The sequence below is a fragment of the Oryzias latipes genome, chromosome 9, assembly GCF_002234675.1.
Source record: "Oryzias latipes chromosome 9, ASM223467v1".
Taxonomy (NCBI): domain Eukaryota; kingdom Metazoa; phylum Chordata; class Actinopteri; order Beloniformes; family Adrianichthyidae; genus Oryzias; species Oryzias latipes.
The window spans coordinates 5,310,018-5,336,129 of NC_019867.2; the positions used below are offsets into that span (position 1 = coordinate 5,310,018).

General features: G+C 38.6%; 2 protein-coding genes across 2 annotated transcripts; both read right to left on the reverse strand.

Annotated features, from left to right (window-relative positions):
* Positions 1–684: 684 nt before the first annotated feature.
* isca1 (iron-sulfur cluster assembly 1) lies at positions 685–5,933 on the reverse strand. The gene is made up of 4 exons (XM_004072142.4): positions 5,801–5,933; positions 3,461–3,514; positions 2,794–2,899; positions 685–1,593 (listed from the first exon to the last, which is right to left on the reverse strand). Exons 1-4 carry the CDS (start codon positions 5,879–5,881, stop codon positions 1,445–1,447), a joined length of 390 nt encoding a protein of 129 aa, XP_004072190.1. The 5' UTR covers positions 5,882–5,933; the 3' UTR covers positions 685–1,444.
* A 1,483-nt stretch (positions 5,934–7,416) lies between these two features.
* Positions 7,417–25,668, reverse strand: zcchc6 (zinc finger CCHC-type containing 6). Its single transcript, XM_011478857.3, has 29 exons — positions 25,573–25,668; positions 20,806–21,280; positions 20,463–20,626; positions 20,220–20,336; positions 19,955–20,132; positions 19,745–19,830; positions 19,511–19,562; positions 19,316–19,385; positions 17,995–18,121; positions 17,788–17,907; positions 17,564–17,698; positions 17,139–17,316; positions 15,850–16,529; positions 14,751–14,901; positions 12,459–12,545; positions 12,278–12,378; positions 12,082–12,139; positions 11,646–11,749; positions 10,918–11,007; positions 10,721–10,834; positions 10,567–10,644; positions 10,297–10,474; positions 10,169–10,216; positions 9,990–10,081; positions 9,785–9,900; positions 9,523–9,707; positions 9,148–9,221; positions 9,002–9,065; positions 7,417–8,362 (listed from the first exon to the last, which is right to left on the reverse strand). Exons 2-29 carry the CDS (start codon positions 21,209–21,211, stop codon positions 8,346–8,348), a joined length of 3,870 nt encoding a protein of 1,289 aa, XP_011477159.1. The 5' UTR covers positions 21,212–21,280; positions 25,573–25,668; the 3' UTR covers positions 7,417–8,345.
* Between the last annotated feature and the right edge of the window lie 444 nt (positions 25,669–26,112).

Here is a 26,112-nt window from a genome sequence, read left to right on the forward strand (position 1 = left end):
TTGCTATTTGCTTTTTCATTTTTTTCCTTTCAATCAGTATTGTTTTTCTCGTGTTTTTACATAATTTGACAGATTTTGTTGTGCAGCACTTTATATAATAATATTGCATTTGATTTAAAAGTGCCTTTCAAAACACTCAAGGACACTTTACAGATTCAAAATTACAACACAATAAAATCACAATATCTTTTAAGCACAATACATAAATTGAGATAATTAAAATTTAAATTAGATAACAGAAGATGAAAAGTTGAGATTTGGAAAAGCACATTTAAACAGATAGGTTTAAACGTGTCTATGACTGAGTTATAAAAAAAATGTTATTGGTTTCAAAGCCTCACAACTGGTAGGTTAATTTTATTTTTTGACATCACTGCTTTTCCCATCACTGGTCCCACCACAAACATTTTCAATTAAATTTAGCATTAAAAAAAACGTGTTATTTAAAAAAGAATGCAATTGCTTCATTTATTTAGGTGTTTTTTCTGTTTTAAACAATTTTCTATAATTGTTGGCCAACGTTTCTCTTTTATTTCCTTAATCCCACTGAATTCCTGTTTATGAGCCTCGTCTTTTTTGGAATTATTCTTTTTTAAACAAAAACTCCTTACTACTCCATACCTACCGCTGCCTCCCATGACGTCAAGATTCCGAAGCAAACAGAAGAACCAGAATCAAGAGACACATTTCTTCCGTTAGCTTTTATTTCATATATACAGAGGAATATTGCACAGGTTACAAATCCTTAAAGCACAGAAGTCCTTAAAAACACAAAACTCTCACTTTAAAGAAGCAAAGTAAGAATTATTAACCTGTGTACTTTATGAAGGGTAGCGTTCTTTTGTGCGTTGTTGCGTTTTCTTTGTGCGTATGTGGTGGTCAAGGAATTTACAAATCGTATTTACACACAGATAAATATAGTTTTCCCACTACTAAGAGGTAAAACAGCTTTGAGACCCCCCCTTGGTTTTCTGCCTAATACTGCCTGACTACACCTGTTGAACAGAGCGTTTCCTTCACAGCTGATGTGGCTCCGCCTCAGGATGTGGACCTACAACCATCAACATGTTTCTTTCTTCTTTTTGTAAAGAATTGGCTGAAGGGCTAAGAAAATAATTACACAAATGTGTAAAAATAGAACTCCCTCTTCATTAAAAACATTTTTCTTCTGTGTTTTTTCTTTATGATGCAGAGTTTAGAACAAAAATAGCATCTGTCAGTATCACAGGAGAAAGAATTAACTTATTTCTGACTAAACGGATTTGATAAGGGTGTTTCCATTTCTCCTTTAAGGCTAAGAATAGGCAAACTTGGATTTTACTGTACGCATGTGTGAGCGTTCTGCATGAGCTGGGGCTTGTCCGTGTCCGCGGGTCAGCACATTTCCTCGTCGGCAGTGTCTCGGGTGCAGGGAGGGCGTGGCATGATGGAGGGGAGGAGCTTTTCATATGTTGAAGCTTTCTCCACAGCCGCACGTGCCCTTGATGTTGGGGTTGTTGAAGACAAACTCACTGGACAGCTTTGACTCCACAAAGTCCATCTCAGTTCCCAGAAGGGTCAGTTGAGCCTTTTTCTCAATAAACACCGTCACACCTGAAAACATAAGAGGAAGAAAAACAAAAACAGGACAGCACCATTACAGCTGATGCGTTTTTATATCCATGTCAGATGCCATCATGTAGGATTTAGAAACCCCACTGAGGTTTGAAAAAAACACTTTTAACAGACAAATAAAATCCAGAAATGTCACTTTGATGAATATCATGCTTTTGGTGTTTTTAACATTTTCTTGAGGCATTTCTCTGATTAATATTCAGCTAAAAATTGCATTTCTGAGTATTTCTTTATTAAAATCATTGTGATTTAGGAACAGACAACAAGCTCTCTGCTCTGCTCCATTCCGATGCATCTACTTCCAGACAAATAGATCCTTTGTTTTCCTCGTTTTAGCTGCCATCTGGCTCAAAACTGTACCGCTGGATAGCTCCAATATTTCTCGCCGTTTGCTTTTGCACCGGTAATATTAGGTTGAGAATGTGAGGGGCTGTAAGCTAGCCGGAGAGCGTGTAAACAGAGAGATATTTAACAGACAAGTTCTTACCCGTCTCCTGTTCAGGTCATTTAAATTAGCTTGACTTTTGTTTGATTAAACAGTTGCAGGAAAAACTGGAAATTATGCATGAACTGTTTGTTCATGTATTATAAGTCATATTGTACGGTGGCCCTGAAGTGCAAATCACACCAACAAATCCCTCAACGCAAAAACATATTAAGATCATTACGACAATTAAAAAAAAGAAAAACAAATAGCAAACATAAGTTACATTTTAAAAACCAAACCAAAATGTCAGAAACCAACGCTGAAAAAAAAGGCATTTCAAAAAAGAAAAGTGATTTCCAGAAATCGAAATGAAATGTAACAAATGAAATCAGGACACCAGAAAAGGTATTTGGGATGAGACATCCGTGACTGAATGATTACGTTTGAGCTTTGAAGAAGAGGGAAAGCAGAAGGATGCTTCTTCCCCCAAACTCTGGTGAAGAGTTGATCTTCTGTGTCCAGAAGCTTAAAGAAATATCCTCTGCACGAAAAGACCACCCTGCCAAATAGCTTTCTGTTGAAAAGCTGAACAAATGTCATCATTCCATCAGTGATGTCCCATAATAATAGTCGTTTCATTTTTTATGAGTACATTTTGGTTTTGATTTTTAAAATGTAAGGTTGTTTTTAAATTGTCGTTAGACTTTTAAAGCACTAATGTATGACATTAGAGGATCCAGAAAGGTCCTTACCGTCCTGCAGCACCTCCTCATCAGATTTGTCCTTCTGTTTTGTGTAGTCCAGTGTGTACGTTAGTCCATTGCAGCCACGTGTTCTCACCCCAACTTTCAAACCGAGCTAAGGAAAGACCAAGCACATGTCCATTTTTGTCTTTTTACTTTTCTTTACAAATGACGGGACAATAAAACAACTAAAATAATGTATTAATGAGGGTCCATTTAAGCCAATTAAGGATTTATTGGAACAAATTTGAACAAAATTACATTTAAACATCCCAACAAATATTCTCCAGTTTTTTTTCTTGCCAAAAGAGACTAATCTAGTTACACTCCGACATGTAAAAGTTCTATGAGTGGGTCAGAATCCATCCTTTTCTCTGCTGACATTTCAGGCTTCCTCCCCTCTGTGTGAAGCCTCTCATTTCCTTCGGTCTTTAAGCACATTGACATTTAAAGCTGCAACCCAGTAACAGATGTGCTGCTGTTGCTATGCTCTTATCTTTCAAAAGTCACACAAAACTTTGACTAAAAGAATATTTTTCTTGAAGAATCTAAATAAAACCAGAAGCATATTTCCCTTACACAAGTCAAAGCATAATAGCAAATATTTAAATATTGACTGTCATATTTTAGCAGCTTAACAGTAACTTTGTGCAGAACAGTCATATCAGATCCTCACATATTCTGGTTTGTCCTGCAGCAGAGATCGAATCTTGTTCACAGCTGCTGGAGTCTAAAGAAGAAACAACAGAAAGTAGAAGTTACTCCTTACAGGAACAGAAAACACAGAGTTCAGGGTGTTTTTTTAATGTATTTTTCCAACTGTGACAGCTCAGTGGATGTTAGAAAGAATGAACTCGGAGAAACAAGAGAATGTGCTTCATTTCAGGGTGCACCTCTTTAGCTGCTATGATACCTTTTACATTGGAAGACTGACAACATGCGAATGACTATCCGACCATTTCTTTGAAAGTATCCTGCTAGAGAAAACTACAATCCCAAAGTTTGGACCAGCAAATTGCTGGCAGAAGGAGAACAGGATTAGCAACAAGGTGCAAATCCGCTAAAGTTCGTACAGAGTGATCAACTGTGTGCTGAATCCAAATTCACAGGACGTCCCGAGTTCCAGCCGGATGTTGTTTTTAGGTTGAATCCAATTTGAAATGTGTAATATGAACAAACAGCATCAAATACAGAATTTTCAATAGGTAATCAACGGTGATAGAAAAAGATGACCCTCAGAAAATGACCCTCGAAACATGCACAGTACACAGCTGCCTCAATATTGTTTATGTCACGACCCACAAACAAGAAAACTAATTTTATCAACACAGGCGACCAAATACACGTTATCTCACAGCAACAGCGACAGAGCAGCTGATATCCACCAACAGAACATCTTTATCAAAGCCAGACATGACCACTACCACACACTTTATGCATTTTACTTTCTTTTCATTTGGACCAGCAAAATTCACTTGAACTATGAAATATATTTGACAATCCAACACCAAGTTATCAAAAATCTACCCCAAACCAAACCCAAATTTTTGACACTACGAGGAGTTTAAGAATGGGATATTTAAACAGGGAAGCAACAATTCACTTTCCCCACAATTTGATGCAAATCTCAATTTTTAGGTTTTGTTACGGTTCGATATGGTTTATGTTAAATAACAACAACAAATTAAAAAAACATTTTTTTAATTAACTAATAAGCAAGTAACAAATTGGGGGGGGGGAATATTTGGCTTATACTAAGCCTGGTGTAATGTCATTAAACAATATTAAAATTTAGCGAAACACTTTCAATGTAAACCTTTGCAAACGTAAGCAGCAGCGATCCAACGATTCGATGGTGTAACACATTTGGTTCAGCTTTAAACCAAGAAAAGTGGCGTCAATAATTTGAACCTTTGATTTGTTTCTTAAACTTAACTGACACAAATCAGAAGATTATCATCATCCGGAGCCTAAAGGTGGATAATAGCTGCTATGCAGCTAACTCAGCACAAAATAGGTGTGTAAAGAACAATGTAGAAAACATGACTTTGCCTTAAAAAAATACCTATTACTGAAAAGTTACTGGAATATATAATTCCTGTGCATGCTGTTGAACGCCAGAAGAAACATTTCTGCATTAATTTGCAGAAACTGATAACATTAAATATCGTGCAGATTCTGTTAATTTAATCGTTGTTGTTTTTCTATGATTTTCCCCATAAAAGTATCCTAGAAAATCTCAGGAAGAAAAATTATTCATTAATTAAACAAAATGCTTTTTTATTTTGAAGTAATGAAATAGATTAAAGAAATTTAAGAATAAAAAAAGAAAAGAAAGAAAAATCCCTAGAGGGAGTTTTGTTTACAGCTGCTTCTGTCCGTTTCAGTAAATAAAATTCCCAAACTTCTAATAACTTGTTGGGGAAGCAAAATGTAGGATATATTAAATTTGAATCATTATTTGTGTTTATATAAACATGGTTATTTATAAGAAAATATGCTGCATTTGGCAGAAAATGTGCTCCCTAGGTATAGTAACTGCAGCCGTTTCTGAATCTCAAACGTGCAAAAGTGAGTCAGAATTGTACAAAAAGTTTTAAATCTGTTATTTGTAAGGCTACTCTACTGTACATTATTTTTCTTCCAACGCAAACTTTGACAGAAAGGACGAATTACCAAACAGACGCTTTAGCAGAAGAACAACCTTTGTTACGACCAATATCATCGTGTACCTTTTAATACAATTCCTTTGGGTTTAAATAAATCAAAAAGAAGAAAAAAAAAGTCAATCTTAACGTGAATAAACATTACAGGGAGAAAAAAAGGCTGTTTATTATGAAAATCCCAGTTAAAGGGCTGAAAGTCAACCCAACCGACAGTTAGTTAGCTAACTTAGCCACCTTACACAACAACCACACAACAACACTCTTTATGAACCTGCCGTTCAAAATAATAAACCAAAAATATAACAGATAAAGTCTTATATTTATTATATACCCAAAAACATCCATCTTACCAATGTTAACGCGGCTCGTGTGGGTAAAATCTTTCTTTTATTGACCGCTCGGACGGTCGCTCGCACTAAGGAGGCAGACATGTTGAAACTGTCAAAATCACAACACAGACTTGCGCAAGCGCGTAAAAATAAGGCAACACCCCCTAGAGATGAGCCTTACAATGATTGGCTATTACTTAAGAGTGGCATGTGCACTGTCCAATGAGATACTGTTTTCCTTTCGATGGAGGATGAGAGACGCAACTCATGCTGGGTTACGTAACATCATTGTCTCGGGCCTTCTGCTTATTCACAGCAAATTCTAACTATTTAAAGGGTCAGCTAGCTCTGTTAGAAACAGTTGAGGGGCAGGTATCATAGAAAATATGTTTGTGAGACGATTAGCCTAAATACAGGCTCGCTTTGTAGTAGTAGAACATCATGTTCCACCTACTCGTGACATCACAGCCACACCCCTCTTGCAACCTGGAAAAAAAGGAAAAGCTGAAGAACCTCTTTTGATGCATATAGACAAATAGTTTAGATTTGATCTAAGAGGATTCTCGGTTTTGGACAAAAGTAAAGGGTACCAGAACAGTAGAAGCAGAAAATATGAGCAAAATTGGCGACTACTATTGAAATATATCACTATGTTTCTTGCTTTGTCTTTGCCGATTTGCTGCTTTAAAGCGCTTCCTTTTGTCTTATTTTGAAAAACCAATTATCCGTGAAATTATTCGCTTTTTAATACCAACAGGAGAAAAATGGCTATTGTCAGATTTGCTGTTAATTCACGATTCCAAATTCACCCGCAGACTGTTTGATATATATTCAAATTGAAGACTGTTTGTAGCTGCCTCTGAGCTCAGTTTCAAAATAAGAGATCTAAACATTGGCTAAGAAATAAATTTTATAGCGTTAATTTCTTTTAATAATGTAAAGAAACATTAAAAGAGAATTGTATTTAAATTAATCAAAGACTGTAATCAAGTTGCTGTTTATCGTTTTTTTAAAATGGGATATATTTGACGAATATAAATTACTTATCTGATGTGTACAAAATTAACAGCAAAACAGGTTAATACCTTTAGACCTTTCTTTTAAAAAACATAACCTCTCTGACCCTTTTGCTTTGAACACAGGCGGTGCAATCGGAAACAACCTGGAAAACTCCTTAATTAGCTATGAATGCCCTAACTCTAAAAGGATTTTAAAAAAATAAAACAGTCTGTGTTTTGCAGTAATAAAATAAAAATTAAAATAAAGCACATATAAGGTTTGATCCCTTTTGACTTACTCATATAGTCACTAATACTTTAATCCTTTTTTTCTTTTTGTTTGCATGTTTCTCTTTTGGCTTTTCCCATCAGGGGTCGCCACAGCGAACGAGTCGCGTGGTAAACTTGGCAATGTTTTTTTTACGCCGGATGCCCTTCCTGACGCAACCTTCTCAAAGCAACCGGGCTTGGGACCGGCACAGAGGTAGAGAAGGGAACAGGGAGCAGCCCGGAGTTGAACCCAGGATTCACGGACGGAAGGCGCCGCAAACCAGCACGAGCTAAACCGGCTCCCTTTCTTTTTGTTTGCATAGGATTCATATTTGTAGCCTTTTTAAAAAATAAATAAAACACTCAAAATCTGGATTAAGCACCAGTTTATTAAACTTTAGTTTAATCCACACTCAGATTAAATATCACTTTCCTGTTTTGACACACAAAACAGATGGCAAGCAGGCCCCTTCTGAAAGCTCCATAATTCCAAACTAAAATTTTCATTTCCATTACTCAAAAAAAAAAAAAAAACTACGCTGGCATGAAAAGAAAATGTGATCACCACAAAGAACAGCAGTCAGTTCCAAAGAAAGAAGGGAGTCTTTGAGACACAACCAAACTGTCACGAGTACAAACAAGATTTCAAGGTTTATGAGTGATTGCAGTGTTTATAGCAGTGCAAGCCACCAGCTGGACCAGTGCAAGATGATCATCTAGAGCCGTTAAAAACCCCGGTGTAAACTCTAAAATCCCTCTGAACTCTGCAGCATTTGGAGATGCATAGTCTTTAACATGTGCTGGCAGCTGAGAAACAGTGCATCGCGACAGGAACGGTTGTGTCCAGATAAAATTTTAAAAAATCAAAGAGCTTTTGAAAAGAAACTGATCCCCTCACCGTGGGATAAAGTTTACATGTCTTCTTCACCCCACAACACTTCTTTTTTCATCAATTGTTGCCAAGATCTGGACTTCGATGTAATGAACTTCCATTAGATGTGACAGAATACTGAACAAAGACGCAGAATCATGCACATTATTTGTTAAAAAGAAAACCTTTAAAAACTCCCCTGAAGGGGGGGGGGGCACGGCACAAACATAAAAAGGCCCTCATTGGCTTCAAGTCAGGTTGTTCCGGCTTTGGCTTTGAACGGGTCCCCACCGGCCCGGGGGTACCAAACTGGAGGTGTTCTGGACTTCCAGGAGTTCCACCGCCGAAGGAGAACAGAAGTTGTGGACGGTAAACCTTCTGTTGTTTATTCCACTGGGCTCCTCCTGTGGCCGGGCCGAGCCACGCCTCAATTGGTTAAACTGCCTGAAAAACACCAGAGAGGCTCTAACTTTACTGTCCACAAAATGAATGAAAAGAGGCTTTATTTTTGATAACTTTAATAACAGATAAACACACAGGCAAAGGAACAAAAACAACTCATTAGCATTTTGTGATTGTGTTGTGAAACTGAAATAGTTGAAGTGAAGAAAAAAATAAAACCCTCTAAAAGGACCTTTCAAAATACGAACATTTATACAGTTTGTCCCTCGTTTATCGTGAGAGTTGTGTTCTAAAGACAACCTAAAATAGGTAAAACCAGCAAATTATTACAATCATTCTAGACATTGTAAGGCTGTAGAACCCCTCACTACTCACTTAAACACTTTTCTCAGAGAGACTTTAACATTTCCACACTTTTCTCTCTCATCTAAACTCTCGAAGTTCAAACATTTGCTGAATAGAAAGTTTAGTATTATGTATCTGTGAACGACTAAAGATGAATGGAGATTTGGCAAAATGAACTCAAGTGCGCTGTTAAAAAAGGAAAGGAAAAGCATGCAAAATCACACAAAGAAAACAAAAAAAACACAGACTATGAAAAAAGAACTGCAATATAGCGAAGACCACAAATAAACAGCATAAAGTCAAATAAGAATATAAGAGTATGAAAAGTATGAATACCCGTTTGAGGACTCAATACCACATGTTTTGGCTTTCTCTTCTTCTCTTCTTGTATGACTAAACCCTACAAAGATGAGAACTAATGTAAACAGGACCGAAGCTAAAAGATAAGATTCTTTATGCTTTTAATAGAACTAAAAACATACCTGCTTTTCTTTTGCTCTTAGAGTCTTGAAGTGGGCTGAAGAGGCAGGAGAGCCGCTCTCTTTCTTTAGTTTACCTACCAATGAAAGTTAAAGAGTTAGAAAAAGCAATACTTTAATGCACTTTTGGATTATATCACTCAAAGGAAAGACTAAAAAAGAAGATAAAAACTTGATTTAAAACGTTTCAAATTTAAAAAGGGGCACAAACACCAAAAATAAAAATGTTCCAGAACAATATCCAAACTCCATTGCTTGTGATGTTTCTGCCTGATAAAGGCAGAGCGCTAAAACGCTAAAAGCAAAATATTTGTCTTTGGATGAAGTTTAAAAGTTGTCTTATTATTTCTTAAAAAAAAGGATCAATTCCTCTGGAACCTGCAGTGTTTTTGTAAAGTTGACAGTCTTTCTTAATGTGGGCCGCTGAGCCGCATAAGAAGCAGCAGCGCTGTTCCAGTGGGTCCCTCTTCTTGTGGCGGTCATTCCTCTTTCTGAACTGAACTCTGGGTTCATCTCCATCCAGGTTTTCAGGCCTTTCTTCCGAATCCCTTTTCTGCCTGGACCTGGAATAATAGAAAAAAAAAAGTTCATTGTCACTGATATATGGATGAATCCGTCTATGTTTTGGGACGAGACTCACTTCTGACGCATCGAGCAGTCTTTCATGAAGTGGCCCACCTTCCCGCAGATTCGGCAGCAGCGATCGTTGGGAGCCACTTGACCCTCAGTGAGCACTTCGGGGTCAAAGAAGTACTCCTGTTGAACAATGAAAGACATATCCACCATCATGGCTTTTGTTAGAAACACTAAAATCAGTGAGTGATGTTTAGAGTGCAGCTACTGACCATGTGGGAGGGATAGATTGAAGGCAGCACTTGAAACGGAGTACCAAACAGTGTTCTGCCATTGATGAAGGCTTTCATGATGAAGTTGGTCACTGTTGATGGAAAAAAAAAACACGTATGGTGACTTTCCTGAATAAAGCAGCCATGCTTAAAATATGAGGGATGGATAGAAATCATACTTTTCCTGGACAATCCAGCACCCAGATTATGATTCAAGTCAAACGGATCTGAAATATAAAAAAAACTTAAAATAGTATTTATAGCGTTGCTACTGATAGGAAAATTTGATTACGTTGCAGAAGATCACCTTCAATGACGATATATTTGGACGTCCATTGTTTGCTGAAGGTGGTGAGGCGGGCTCGCTGTCGAATGCTGACGACGTGCTCCTTGAAGTCAAAGTCCTCGGTGTAAAAGCGGAGCAGGCCGAGCCAAAGCTCCCCAATGCTCTCCGTGTTCTTCCCATGCTGTGGCCAGTGACTGGGCTGCAAGAGGAGGAGGACGACTCGGACTACTGAGGCGCGCAAACATTTTCAAAACAGTTCCCTAACAGAGCGCGCACATTCAAAATACTCACCAGGGTTTTCAGGTCATCAAAAAAGTACACATTCCAGCCATCAACAAGGACTTCTGGTTTATGTTTTCCAAAATAGATCTGCAAGAAATCATTCAATGAGGTGAAAAAAGGAAACTTTACAGATCCAGACTACTTTCAGTGTACTCATTCATACCTCTTGCAGCACCGGGATGACTGGAGGGTTCCTCTGCTGAAGGAAAAACAGCACCATGAGAGTGTAGGCATAAGAGGAAAGGCTGCCTCGGGAAGCATCCCCAATGTCACACATCTGTGGAGAAACGCACGTACAGTGTAAAAACCAGATGAAGGATGTACATGCAGAAGAGGACTCATTCATAAAATCACGCTGACCTTAGCAAAAACCTTCATGACGTAACAGAGGATCTTCACTCTTCTGTCAATGGCGGCGTAGGAAGCCAGCAGGTGTGTGTTATGAAGGGCCTGCAGAGAGAATGTTTGTCTTCAGTAAGGAAGGGCACCATTTGGATTTTCTATAGTGCCAAACCAGTACTTTAGAAATGGATTCAGTGCCTCAAGGTACTTTATCAATTATAAAAAATCAGACAATTTATTTCCTAAAACATTCAAGTGTGACGAAGCAACATCGCAGGGTGAATGGAGAGTGCTTAAATGTGCCTACGATGCTTTATTTCATTCTTTCTGACAGTCTGCGCTGCATCTCCGTTTTCACACACGCAGACGTAAACATAAATTTCACAGCTCATCGCCACAGCGATGGTTTTTTTCTGAGCATTATACACGTCACTCTGATCGCTGAATTGGAATCTTTTGCTGTAATCTTTCACTCGTTTGATGCTCCACCTACTCTCCTGGCCACACCCATTCTTACATGGGCACACCCCAAATTGCTGTAAAGATAAAATGTTTGGCTTGAATGCAAGACATTAACATCCTAATCGAAGCCCTCAAATCAGCGTTTTCATACAGTAATGGTAGTAACGCATACGTCCAAACTGATACCAACGTAGTGTCTGTATCCATCCCCAGTCCTCAAACACAACATCCACGGTCTTTGAGGGGCAGACATGAATGAGGGTGAAAGGAGAAGCGTTCTGTACCAGTGTGTTGTAAAGGCTGATGTCTCCTTCCAAGCTGGTGTTGATGTGGTAAAACTTTACGATGGGGACTTTGGCTGTAGTGATGGGCAGGATGTTCTTCAGATCTGGCAGAGAACCAAACAAGTTTACTGATGGATGAACACGGCTATTGTGTTTGTCCTCACACTTTCAGCATCCACTGTTTAGATACCTACAAGACATCGATCACAAGAGCCAAACCTGAAGACATTCCTGCAGGTTTTTGAGTTTAAAAAGCTCTAACATGAACCAGATGAATTTCACTAGGAATTTTGAGTTTCAGCAGGATTACGTCAGACAACAAAAATGTAAATAAAACAGAAGCCACAGTCATTTTATTAATAGTAACAGCCACTCTCGGTTTAAAAGTATGCATCGGGAGTAAACCACTGCTGGCGTTGTCAATCAGATGCTGTACCTGGGTTTTTCTTTAGACATCTTGCCAAACTTTCAATAATTCTGATGCAGTCAACATCCTGTTAAGTGGAAAAAGCAGAAATATAAAATTATAGTTGCTGTAAAAATAAAAAAAATATAAAAGCAGAACCATATTTAAAGCAGATACACAAAAACAAAAATGCATAAAAAGGCACAGCAATAAAGAAACGACCTACATCTATGTTTTCTTTCCCCTCCAAAACCATACAGATGTCTAGATCACTCTGTCTGAAGCCAAACCCATTTTTGGACGAGCCGAACAACTGCAGCCGAGCCCCTGTGAAAGGGATTTATGCACAGAGGTCAATTCAGTCTGGAGAATCCATCCAAATCACTGAAAGTCAGAGTTTACTTTACCGGCAAACTGGCACCTCACAAAGGCCTCCAGCTGTTGAAGGATGAGCTCTCTAATGCTCAGTTCCAGTTCATCTGGGGCAAAGTCCTCTGAGGAGAGAAGAATTATGAGGAAAAAAGCCTAATAATTTGGTATGAGGTGATTTTCAGTAAAGTCTGGGTTTGAAATAATGATTTAATAATAGGGGGACTAAAAAAATGGATTGTAGAAGTCTTTTTCTGCACTTCTCCAAATAGTCCTTTTTTATCATCGATTTTTTTAAATTACTGCAACCTTTTCTAATCAGAACTTTGATTTAAAAATATATATAAACAAAATATTTCCTGTATTTACATTCCTACTTTTATAAATGACCTCATAACCTTCTATGTCAAAGTCCACTCCCCTGTCATTGTTAAACCTCGTTTTTGAGACTGCAATTATACTGAAGCTTTGTGAAACTGTTCCAAGAAGCCCTTAATTTTATGGATGTTGGCCTACAAACTTGTACTATTAAAGTGGATTTCGGAGAACTTGGTATCATTCTTGTTTGCGATATTAAATTGATCCTCTGTATAGTACTGGCAGTTATGATCATCACTATAGAAAAAAAAATTTCAGGACCAAAATCAACATCTTTCAAATCTTCATCATTGTTCTGAGAAGCTGGAAGTTCTAGTTCATCATACTGTGAAATCTTGTCTAACAGAAACAAGCATTCAACTTGTCTAAGGGAAGTATTTGATACATCTTTTTGTTCAACCCATGGAATAAAAGCTGAAAGTCTGCACTTCAATGGCATCTGAGTTGTTTTATTTAAAATTCACCGTGGTAATGTACAGAAACTAAATTAAAAAGAATGTGTCTCTGTCCAAATATTTATGGTCCTGACTGTATTTGCTTATCATTGATCAAGCCTACAGCGCCACCTTTCGGTGAAAATAGGAATTCAGCCTAATATTTGGAAATTGTGTAGAAAAATGACTGGAACTCCAGTAAACACTGTTTGAAGCATTTTGCAGATGTTTGTGCAGTTTCAGAAGATTACGTTGCGGTCGTGGGGCCGTGACTTGGATACTGGGTTACCAAATGCGACGTCTTGACGCTTCCTTTGTACGAAGCGGGTGGTTTTGGCGATGCGAAACGGCTTGAGCGAGGCATTGCTCGCGGGGCGGTCGCCCGTGCTCGGGCCCGCTAAATGCTACTTGTGGCTTTAATTTTTTCAATCATTTCTTAGTTTTGAGTAAATGTCAGCTGTTTGATGGTAAAAAGAGCTGGACTTAAAGAGCACAACAACCCATTTAGAAAGAAGTCCCATGCTTTATTGTGGACCGGTGTCAGTCATCCACAGCAGAGCAGAACCGAACACTGAGAGGTGAAAGTCAGATGCAGGAAATGGCAAACTAGATAACAACATTTTGAACAGGCACGAGTTTAAACTCTGCTGTACCCAAGTTCGTCGCTCGTCTGATCCACCCATTCATGGATCAGCAACCCCCCAAGACAGCTTTCTACTGCATCGTTTCAATTTTGCACTTGGTTGTTGTACCCTAAAATGGCTAAAAATGGACATTAGAACTAGTCACAAAATAGCACCAAAGTGAGCACCAAATGCAGAAGCAGTAACGAAACTACTAAAACTACTTCAGCATCAGGGAGGCAAGTGCAGCGGTGACAAGCATGTCAGCTCTGGCTCCTCACTCTTCTGATTTTTAGTGCTCACTGCAGCACGGCGGCGGCGGCGGCAGCAGCACTTGGATTCACTCATCAGGTCCAGATGATGTTTAAATTAATAAACCCCAGTAAGTGCGGCTCAAATATTATCCAGCGCAATATTTCTCTAGAAAGAAGCACAGTTTCTCAAGTTTATAGAACCCAAGCAGACCCTGGTTAGAATATTCCATAAAAAGTGATGCTGCATACCGTTTCTCATGCAGACAGTTTGTCACAGTTTGATTTGATCTCAGGGATGTTTTGTGAATTCTTTTTTTTTATGTCTCTATTTACATTTAGCATTAGAGTAAAGGTTTGAGTGTCCGTTGTGAGAGTTAAAAGAAAATGCATAAAAAATCTCAAAAGAAAACGTGATAACTGCCCCCCCCCAAAAAAAAACAAGACAAAAAAAAAAAACAGTCACGCCCACCCCTTCCCACAGATAAACATCTCTGGAGTATCTGGCTATATTTAGGAAGGTAAACCTTAAATTTAATGAAGTATATATATAAAAGCTAATTGTTTTTTTAACTTTATTTTTCAGTTCAGAGATGTTGAATTTGAAGACTTTGTTTTGGTTCCAACCATAACACAGTACTCACTGTAGCACTGCTCACAGACTCGGTCGAGGACACGGACAAACTCTGATGTCAGTGGAGGCAAAGGATGCAGCTCCACCTTCTTGAAATCCTCTGGACAGTCTTTCTTCAGATGGCCATCCCGCTTGCACAAGCTGCACACGACTACGTGCGACTAAAAAATAGGAAAGGACAAAATTTGTTACAAGTTTAACTTCTCTCCTAAAATCCAACAGACTAGAACATGTTTCTCTGGTTGTGAGTCCGAGTTCCTTCCCTACTGATTACATAGTGCACTATAGGGCTGCACGATATGAGGAAAACTTGCGTTATACGATATTGGTAATTAATATTGCGATAACGATATAAAATGCGGTATATAAACAAATAGCAAAAAAAACAAAAACATCATTTCCATTTCACTGCAACAGTTTAAAAATTATACTCCAAATGACCCTTGTCGACGTAGGAGGCAAACATCAAACATAAAAGGGCTCATCTGATTGATCAAAGACGTAAACGGGTCCTTCTGATTGGTTAAATGCATAAAGGGATTTATTTCATTTGTTCAATATTTCAAGCTGCCATGAGTTTGTTTTAGCAATTTAAGGTAATCATTTATTGCGATTTTTGCCGTCTTCTGCGGTATGCATATTGCACAGCTTGATTTCGCGATAACGATAAATTTGCGGTATATTGTGCAGGCCTAGTGCACTATATAGTGCATTTGCCATTTCGTAGTGCTGTCTGAATCTACAATTTCAACATCGAGTGCCCTAGAAATTTCCCAGAAGTCTCTGCGAAAAACCAGTGTTCACCAATGCTCACTAGATTGGCAAATAGAGACCACAATGCATTGCGCCGGAACAATTTTTACTAAAAAAAGGTATTTAAATTTACTTTTTTAATAAACCATCAACGTTTTTATCTTCAGAACTCAGTGGACTCATTTTAACTTTGTAAAAACACTGACGTCATATCTGCTACTTAAAAAAATAAAATAAAAGGCAGTGAGCATGGTGTCTGCATTGCTTTTAAAATTTAGGGCACTACGTAGTGCCACACTAAATTGTTTTTTAGTAGTTAGGGGTTAGGTTGGGAAGATTGCTGTCGGTGAACGCACCTTTCCTCTGGTGAAAGCTTGGCGGGTGAACTTATAAACAAAAGTGACTTGTTTTTGGTGAGTGTTTTCTGGCCTTTCATTTTTAACTTGGACAGGAGCAGTAGAAGGCCTGCCAGGTGCCAACTCCACATCCTCTTCATCTTCCTCCATTGAAGCGGGAGTTCCATATTCTGAACCCTCCTCATCAGACAAGAGCTCCTCTCCTGACGGCTCATCCACCGCAAAAATCTCCTCATCTTCCGTGGTAACGCTGTCCAAGTGGTGCCGACGATGCCCCACATCTTCATCCTCCTCGTCCTCCGACAGACTGCTTTTACCCATGTCCACCTTTTCTTTCTCCCCTTCCTCATCCGAGTCACTGCACTCTTCAACGTCTTCCTCCTCCTCAATGATGCAGTCCGAGTCCTCCGGGCCGTTCTGGACTTCACATTGCTGACTTGTGTGCAGTGACTGAAGGGTGAGCAGACTGAAAGATGACAAGTCCAGGAACTCCTCATCCAGATTCCTCACGTCTGACCCTGGAGCGGTTTCCTGCTTGGCCTCTTTCTTGTGATTGGCAGACGGCAGACTGAGCGGAGAAGCAAAGTACTTATAGGTGGTCTTGAGGCAGTGTAAGATGTAGTCACACGTTTGCTGGCTGTTTACAGAGCGGGCCATGTTTCTCTTCACTGCAAATGGGTCTAAAAACAAAAATTGGTTGCTTTAATCAGTCATAAAGGAGGAGCCTTTTTTTCTTCCTTTTTTGCATTCAACTCGTCAGAAAAGAAGGGCAACTTTTAGAGCTTTTGTACGGTGGCCCTGAAGTTCATAACATAAACATATTAAAGAACACAACAAGAATTTAAAAAGGCAAAAAAAATATTTAAAACAACTTTACATTTTTAAAAAATCAAAACAAAATTTCAGAAATCCTTCTGCTCTACCTTTTCTTCAAAACTGAAACATAAATATTCCAATCACTGATGTCCCATAGTACCTAGCTTTTCCAGTTTCTTATTTTATTTCATTTTTTTTACATTTATCTTTGATTTTTGGAAATTATTTTAGTTTTCTGAAATGTTTTTGTTTATGGGATTTTGTTTTAATTTTTCTTAAATGTAATGTTGATTTTTTTTTTATTATTATTTGTTTTGCATTTTTAATTGTCGGGACCTTTTATGCTCCAGTGATTTGCACTTCAGGGCCACTGCACTTTTTAGTTGCATAACATCAACATTATTTTCCATAACCCCCACAATGGATTTACAGATTTTGTCCATTAAAAACAACAATTTGTGAAAGTTTTTGACCTTCGACAGCGATGCGTTTTTTTGGCCAGTCTTTCATCTCCCGGGACAGGACGGTGCCGGTCCGCACACTGATCACGTTGTCAGCCATGTTAAATTCCAGTGAGTAGAAGCGGAGCAGTTCAATCCAGAGGCGCCCTGCTTCCACGGTTGGACGGGGGGCGGTAAACACCAGTGGGACCTGCAGGACAACACAGCACCCTTCAGTCTAGTAGATTTTGTCTGAAATATTCACCAGTTTGAAAATTAACATCCATATTTGTTTCTGACTGAATGTCAAAAAGTTATTCATTGTGTTTTGTTTTTAATTTAAAAAAAAAGAACAGAAAAAGATCACATTTTTTACAAACCAAAGGAATGAAATCATAAATCCATAAGTTAAGAACAAAGTGCCTTTTATCACAAAGGACTGGAGTCTGTAAAATGACCTTTCCCTTTGTAGAGGAGCGCTCTGCTGGCTGTGATGGTTCCTTGGAGGAGCCGGTGAAGGTCCAGTGCACACATCCATCCTTTGTATGCGTGAGATTATAGCCTGACAGTCTGCCGATTGAAAACCCTTTAATCTGATGAGAGTCAGACGCTTGAGTTAATCATCAGTTGAAGTAAAACGTGTTGTGCTCTTCGTTTAAGAAAGAGGTCACCAGAAACACACCTCAGAGTTTAGGTAAGTGGGTAGGAGAGGCTCTTTACGCTTCTGTAAGAAGTAAATGACCATAAGGGCAAAGGCGTATGGTGGCAGCCCCCCTACCTCGGCGTTATCGACCTCACAGATCTAAAAAATTCAAGAATAAATGTAATGAAAACAAGGGAAGCGTGCAAGAGCTTCCAAGCTACGGTGGGGCGTTAACAGGAAACATACCCGAGCCCATCGCCTCAGACCCATAACCAGCGGCAGGAGGACAGGTTCCCTGCTGCTAAGAGCCGACAGGTAACAGGTGGTCTGGTGGGCGTTTTCATTCCCCGCACTGACTTTGCAGACGAGGCCACTGTTGAATCAAACAACATCTGTTAAAGAAGTTATTATTTTTGGCATTTTGCTAATGCAAGAAAATGGATGGATGGATGGATGGATGGATGGATGGATGGATGGATGGATGGATGGATGGATGGATGGATGGATGGATGTGTTTTGCTGCATTAAAACCTTAATATTAAATGTGTTTTTGACATTTTTTTTGCTGATGAACCTGAACAGAATCATCTGAACCCTTGAAATGAATGAAAAATGAATACAATAATTAATAAAACTACTCATTAAATCAAAAGTTTGTAACAACACCAAAAAAAGTACAATGCACAAACAAAACAAAGAGGTTTTACAATATAATAAATGAAAGAGATATGAAATAAAAGAGTACATTTGGTTGAACATCATTGGATAGATCCCCACAAAGTGGTAACTAAAAAGCACATTGGGGACGAAAATCCATCTTTATAGACCCATTTAACCCTTGTGCTATCCTATGGGGTCAAGATGACCATTGACGTGTTCTCCCTACCATGACAAAGGTGGATAAAGGTGGAGAGGATTTCATGTAATCCATGGACATCAGTGAGGTTCACAAATCATTGAAGAAAAAAGTTCAGTGCACTGTCTAGTGGGTTTAAATGACCTCACTCCTAAGGTCACAGTGCCTAAGATAGCACAAGGGTTAACAAAACATGGAGATTCACACTGTTAGTTGATTAAAAAACAAGACTAATCGTTAGAGCTGTGACGGAGTGGGATTTTTTTATCACTGGGGTGATGAACCAGCAAGAGGCGCGGTGTCGCGGTTATCGTCACAGTGATTATAAGTTTAGATCTTTTCTTTTCCATTTTAAAGAAGTTTTGTTCAATCAACGTGTCAGTGAAGGTTCTTGACATCTGGACTTAACCCTTTGACAACTGAATTTATTTCCAGCTACGAGAAATAAAAATTTGTTCATGTTTTTGTTCTCAAGTAGATCCTAAATTAAAGTCATTTTAGAGCCAAAGTACTCTGATGCATATTTGCATCAGTAGGTGTCAAATCTTCTCCCTTTAATCAACTTAGAAACGTTTTAAAAACTTTTCACAATATATCTAGATTACTAAACAAAAAAGATGAAATAAAACTATACAGTTTAAGGTATGACAAATTCTACTCAACTCTAAATCACAGGCATAAACAAATCTCTAAAGTAAAAACCTTACAAACCTCTTCTTCTCTTTGCAGATGACCGCTGGCACTCTGGCGTGGAAATCGGCTTCCAGGTTAATGAAGAGAGCTGAAAACAATAAACAACAGGACAGTTTGAACCGTCTGTGACAGATTGCATGTTCTATGGAGGGTCTTCTTACACAAACAGAAGGAAAAAAACTTTTAAGTTTATTAAATACGATTGTGACGTACGACATGTGGAGAGGCTCTCTTTAACCACCAACAAAACATCTGGCTGATGCATCTGTGAATACAGTCCATTTCAAAACCTTCATTCAACGTCAAATCAATATTAAAACTCACATGAAAACGGTAGGTCGTTCTACAACCACAATGTCCACGATGCAACCATTTTGCAAAGAATTCCTCTGATTCTGATTCAAACATCTGACTTTTACGAACTTATCTGGACTTGTGGAAACTCACATGAGGACACTCAATGTCAATGTTGACATCAGAGTCTTTAAATCCAAACTTAGTGCAGGAGGACCCGTAAAGCCTGAGCTTGATATCTACAAATAAATGAAAACATCAATAAAAACGGTGCACTGATAAAAGCCATTTATGCAATAAACAGATAATATTGGGGGAATACACTGACTTCCTCACTAAGCAGATTATTCTTAGGTGGCTCACCAGGCAGGACGGACTGAAGAAGCTCTTGCATGACAGAGACGACGCACCGTCTCTTCTCAACGTCCTGATCGCTGATCCCATGTTCCTGAACGACAGCCTCCAGTGCTGACGTCACCGCGCCGACCTGCTCCGGACCAGGAGGCCGAATCTCCGTCAGCATCACCTCCTCTTGTCTCTCCTGTTGGCAACAAAAATCGTTTAATACAACTTTAAAATCATGATGTTGGGGAGGGGGAGGGGAGATTCTCCATAGTTCAACACTCACTCTAAGTCTTTTTTTGTGCCGCCTGTCTCTGATATGCCTGTAAGCATCAGACAAAGAGTCCAGGAGAAAGTCACACAGTGCACAGGCATAAAGTGCACCAGGGTTACTGCGGGACTTCTGATTGGGACAAAAGAAAAAAAACAATCAGCACAGATGTTAAAGGAGGAAAAAACCTATTATTCAACGTAACTCAAAAGTTATCGCTGAAATAGTAAAAACAGTTAAGACGACAGGGTTAAATACCTTCACGAGACGGTACACCTCGTCCTTTTTGAGCCGTTTTTCTGCTTGCTGCAGGCTTTCCAGCTCTTTGACTGAGAGTGTACTCTCTTCAATCACAAGGTTTGCGTCCTCTTCAGCAACGGCTCCGTTCTCTTTAAATCTCCACTTGTTTCTCCACCTTTTTCCTTCAATTAGCATAAATAAAAACGTGTTAAATGTTTAGTTAGGTCAGTTTTTGAAAATTGAGTTTCTTATAGCACTGCAAGCTATTGTGACCAGTAAACACTAATGTAGTGTGTTCTAAAAATTGACATTTTTGAGGGGATTTGGCTTGAAGCAAGCAGCCTGTCTTTAAAATTCCTACCAGCATTTCCATCAGTGCCGTCCCTTCGGCCTTGCTCCCTGTCCCCCTTTAAGCCTCCTCCTTGCATTCTCCTCCATGGCTGTTGAGGGCCTGTTCTCCAATGATCTTCTTGACCTCCACTGCTGTAGTCAGGATCAGAAAACCATCGGACATCATCCCTTTGAGAAGGGCTCAATCCACTTCTGAGTCCACCAGGGGAGTAGCTCAGAGGTTCGAACCCTCCCTTTTTGGGGCTTGCCCTGTAGGGGCCACCCTGGTTCTTCTTGCCGTGCTGACCCCCTGCTGCTCTCATGCCTTGTCCCTGAGACTGGTCGTGCACCCTTCGACTTTCTGCCTTGTCTGATGCTGCTGCTCCCCTCTCTGAGCCCCCATGCTTGAACCTGTGCGGTTTGCCAGGGTTTTCCATGGTTCACTTTGATAAAACTGTAGAATGAAATGTCCAGGTCATTTGAAATTAGTCCTTATGCGAGGAGACCTGCAGAGAAAAGCCAGAGCAAGAGATGAACAACACATAACAAGTGATTAAAAACATATTAAAATCTCATTCATTCATCTTCTGAACCCGTTTTGTCCCTTTTGGGGGTCAAGGGGCTGCCGGAGCCTATCCTGGCAACTTGCGGGCGAAAGCAGGGGACACCCTGGACAGGTCGCCTGTCTGTCGCATGGCCACAATCACACACCCATGCACACCAACATTCACACCTCGGAAAAATTTAAAATCACCAATTAACCTATGAACCATGTTTTTGGAAGGTGGGAGGAAGCCAGAGTCAGAGAAAACCCACGCCTGCACGGGGAGAACACAAACTCCACACAGAAAGGTCCCCCAATGGTGTTCTGGTTCAGGTCCCCCAGCCAGGACTTGAACCGGGGTCCTTCTTGCAAGAGCGCTAACCACTGCGCCACCGTACAGCCTATTTTCTAAAAATCAAAGCATCTGGAATAAAATCTTCCTTTAAACATTTCAACATTCATCCAAGGACTTAAAGTCGAGATATGACTAAACTTCAAGACAACACAACCTTGATAAATGAGAACTCTCACCGACATAACAATTTAAAGAAAGTAAGTAAGTAAGTAATCTTTATTTATATAGCACTTCTCACAGAGAGCGACTCACAAAGTGCTTCACAAAGTAAAAACAATATAAAATCAGTAGCGATACCCAATAAAACGCACACAGGCATAGAAATAAACAAACAGGCAAAAGTGAACACAAGTAAAAGTCAGCTAAAAGCTTTCCTAAATAAAAAAGTCTTAACTTGAGCTTTAAAACACTCGACTGAGTCAATCTGGCGCAGAGACAGGGGGAGGTTGTTCCAAAGTCGGGGAGCAACTGCCTGAAAGGCGAGGTCTCCTCTTGTTTTAAAATGAGTTTCTGGAACACATAAAAGATTTTTTTCAGTGGACCTCAAAGAACGTGCAGGAGTGTAGGGAGTTAAAAGGTCAGAAATATAGATCGGGGTTTGTCCGTGCAGGGCTCTAAAAACTAAAATCAGAATCTTAAAATCTATTCTAAATTTAACAGGAAGCCAATGTAGAGATAAAAGCAGAGGGGTGGCATGAGTGCGCTTGTTTGTTCCAGTTAAAAGCCTTGCAGCAGAGTTCTGGACCAGTTGGAGACGTTTAAGAGACTTTTTGTTAAAACAAATAAAAAGAGAATTACAATAGTCTAAACGAGAGGAGATAAAAGCATGGATGATCCGCTCAAGGTCAGACCTGGTCAACATTGGCTTCAGTTTAGCCACATTCCTCAGGTGGTAAAAACAGTTTTTGACCAAGCGCTTCGAATGAGAGTCTAGAGACATAGCTTTGTCAAACCAGACACCAAGATTCCTGAGACTGGGCTGGACAGAAGAGCTCAGTGAACCAAGGTGTCTTTTGATGGAGGAAATTTTGTCATCAGGAGCAAAGATTATTGTCTCTGTCTTGTTTGGGTTCAGGAGTAAATGGTTGTCATTTAACCAAACTCTAATGCTGGCCAAGCAGTCTAGGAGATTTGATAGATTTGTGTAATTATTTTTACCAAAGGAGCAATAAAGTTGAATGTCATCAGCCTAAAGATGATAAGAAATATTTGAAAATTTGCTGATGAGTCTCCCAAGGGGAATCATGTAGAGTGAATAGAATGGGTCCCAATACAGAACCTTGGGGAACGCCACAAGACAGGATTTTTGCTTCTGAAGAAAGAGAGTCAACACAGACCTTATAAGATCTACCACTGAAATAGGAGACAAACCATCTTAGGACAGAACCAGATAAACCGTAGTCGTGAAGACGTTCGAGCATGATGACATGGTTTACAGTATCAAATGCAGATTTTAGGTCTAAAAGAACGAGAACGGTGAATTGACCAGAATCTGCCGCCATGAGCACATCGTTAGAAACTTTTAAAAGAGCTGTTTCATTTGAGTGGTTCTTTTTAAAGCCAGATTGGAAAACGTCACAAATATTGTTTTGTTCTAAGAATGACCTTAGTTGCTCTGCTACAACCTTCTCCAAGATCTTAGCAATAAAAGGAAGTTTTGAAATGGGACGGAAATTATTTGGATCAGAGTGGTCCAAGTTAGGTTTTTTAAGCACAGGATTTATTATAGTGTGCTTCAGAAAGGAAGGAACGGATCCAGACGTTAAGGAGAAATGTATAAGGTCAACCACGGCAGCACCAATACACTCAAACACTTGGAGAAAAATAGGAGTTGGAATTATATCAAGGGGACAAGATGAGGGCTAGATCTTATCGAGCAAAGAATGGATGTCCTCCACTGTGACTGGAGAAAAATTAGACCAAGTCTGAGAGAATTGAGGGGATGGAGGTGGCTGAGCACCGACTAAATGAGGGATGTTATGTCCAACATCTGAAATCCTAGCCGAGAAGGTCTGAAGAAAAGTGCTACAATCCGATTGAGAAAGATTGGGGAGTTGAGAGGAGGAGGGTGATGTAAGAGTGTTTATGATGTTAAAAAGAGTTTTGGGGTTTCTTTTGTTCATTGAAATAAGTTTATGAAAAAATGTTGACCTAGCTTGCTTTATCATGCCATTTAGGGTGGACATCAGCTCTTTAAGACGCAGCCTTTGCACTTCCAGTTTTTTTTTTAAAGGGCCATCATTTTTTTTTAAAAGATGCCTTTTAAAAAGAAAGAAAAACATGCAAAATGTGCTTTTTTGAGAGAAAAAGATTTTTCTGGTTTGATCCAAAAACCTGTTAAAGTTCAGATTTGTTTAAACAATTTCACTGTTGAGTTTGGAAATCACTAACTACTAAGATTTTTTCATCTGAATATTCCTGTTTTTTAGTCTATTTAAGTTTTATTAATTTTAAATAAATTGGTTTGTTTTTGTTCACGTGTGACAAAAAAATAAGTTATGGACTCCTCCCGTATTTATTCTTGTATAACATTTTGAGTCATAATTGGATGACAAAAGCTTTAAAAATGGTGTGACTGGTTGTGCCATCCCAATATCAACAAATAATAAATAATTTATAATGAATCCATACTATCACCAAAGCTGAGGGCAAAAGACATTTAATATGCAGCAGAACTCCCTGAAGAGAGTTATTTAATTAGCCATTTGTTTTTTTCCATGTATTAATTGGGCGTAGGTATAACTGGCAAAATACTAAATTGATTAAGATTCATTAGTGTCAGGTTCTATTAGATATATGATTTAAAACCCCAACTAACTTTGCTTAGTTATGAAACACTTCACATTACTAGAGTGTGTATTCATAAAAAAGGGATTCCTACATGAAAACTTTAGAAAAGCAGCATTAAAAGTCTAATTAACACATTTTTAAGAACTTTAAACACCAGTTTCAACCTTATTTATGGTCAAAGTTCTGCAGATCTGGTGTTATTTATTAAACATACCCATTTGTATTTATTTATACATTTATTTATATAGACATTGGAAAAAAAAGAAAGAATAAAAGGGAAAAATGAAACACTTCTAACAGGAACACCTGCCAAAAACATTCCGAAAAGCCAACATCCAAGTGAATACCTTAGGAAAATGGGTTCATTGCTTTGATATCAATTGTGTTAAGTGAAGATCAGCCTAATTGGTGTTAAACCTAGTCAATGCTGATCTTTTAACACTGGTGTCATTTACTTCAACGATCAAAACATAAGGCCCTAAACTTCGTTGTGAAATCATTACCTTTATGTTGAGTTTTTAATCATACATTGCATAACACCAACCAAAATACAACATTACTGCTTTTCATTGCTTAAGCTTAAATGTGTGTACTATGACTGCTGACAGTTTAGTGTTAAGTCCCGCAATCGATTTACGAACAAATATATACACGTTCTGCTTCTCTGTTTCCATTCTTTCTCACACAACAGCAGAAAGAATGATGATCCAAATACTCAAGAAAGAAATAACCAATCGCGTTTCAATGTGCTAACTAGATCGTTAGCAGTCAGAGGCTCAGACATTAAGTCCAGGCGTCTGTGTCTGTTGCATGGTTTCGTTCCAACCTCCTCCGCTTCCCTTATTAATCAGACTTCCTCGTTGCCTGTCATGTTTCTAACACCACAGTTTGCCAGCAGACGCAGCAGAAGCTAAACAGACAAAAGCTTTGGCCATGTTAGCCATTAACATTTAGCCGTCAAGCTAGGACATAAGCTAGCTGTTAGCTAACCACCATGGCTTCTTCTTGCTCATTTGTGATGAACTTTTGAACCGACAGTCGTTTTCGAGTAAACCACGAGTTTAACACTTAACCGCACAAAACAATTACACTAAGAGAAGGTTAAATACCTTTTGAAAGTGCACACAAGACATATTTAAAGGCTTGTTGGACTCTGACTTTGAATATGCTTCGTCTCGCACAGGAGTTTGAATGATGACGTATGAGGGATGGTTTGTCGACGTCAAAGTCCCGCCCATAAAAAAATAAAATAAAATAAAGTAAAATAAAATAAATTAAAACAAAATTAAAAAAGATAAAGTAAATACAAACAAAATCAAATTAAATTATATTAAATCAAATTAAGTTAAGTTAAGTTAAGTTAAGTTAAGTTAAGTTAAGTTAAGTTAAGTTAAGTTAAGTTAAGTTAGGTTAGGTTAGGTTAATTTAAGTTAAGTTAAGTTGAGTTGAGTTGAGTTAAGTTAAATTAAATTAAATTAAATTAAATTAAATTAAATTAAATTAAATTAAATTAAATTAAATTAAATTAAATTAAATTAAATTAAATTAAATTAACAATTAACCATTCCCTTTTAAAATTATTTTAAAGGGATTTGTTTTGTTTTATTGTGAAAATGAAAAGCCAGTTCAAAGGATGTCAAAATATTTTA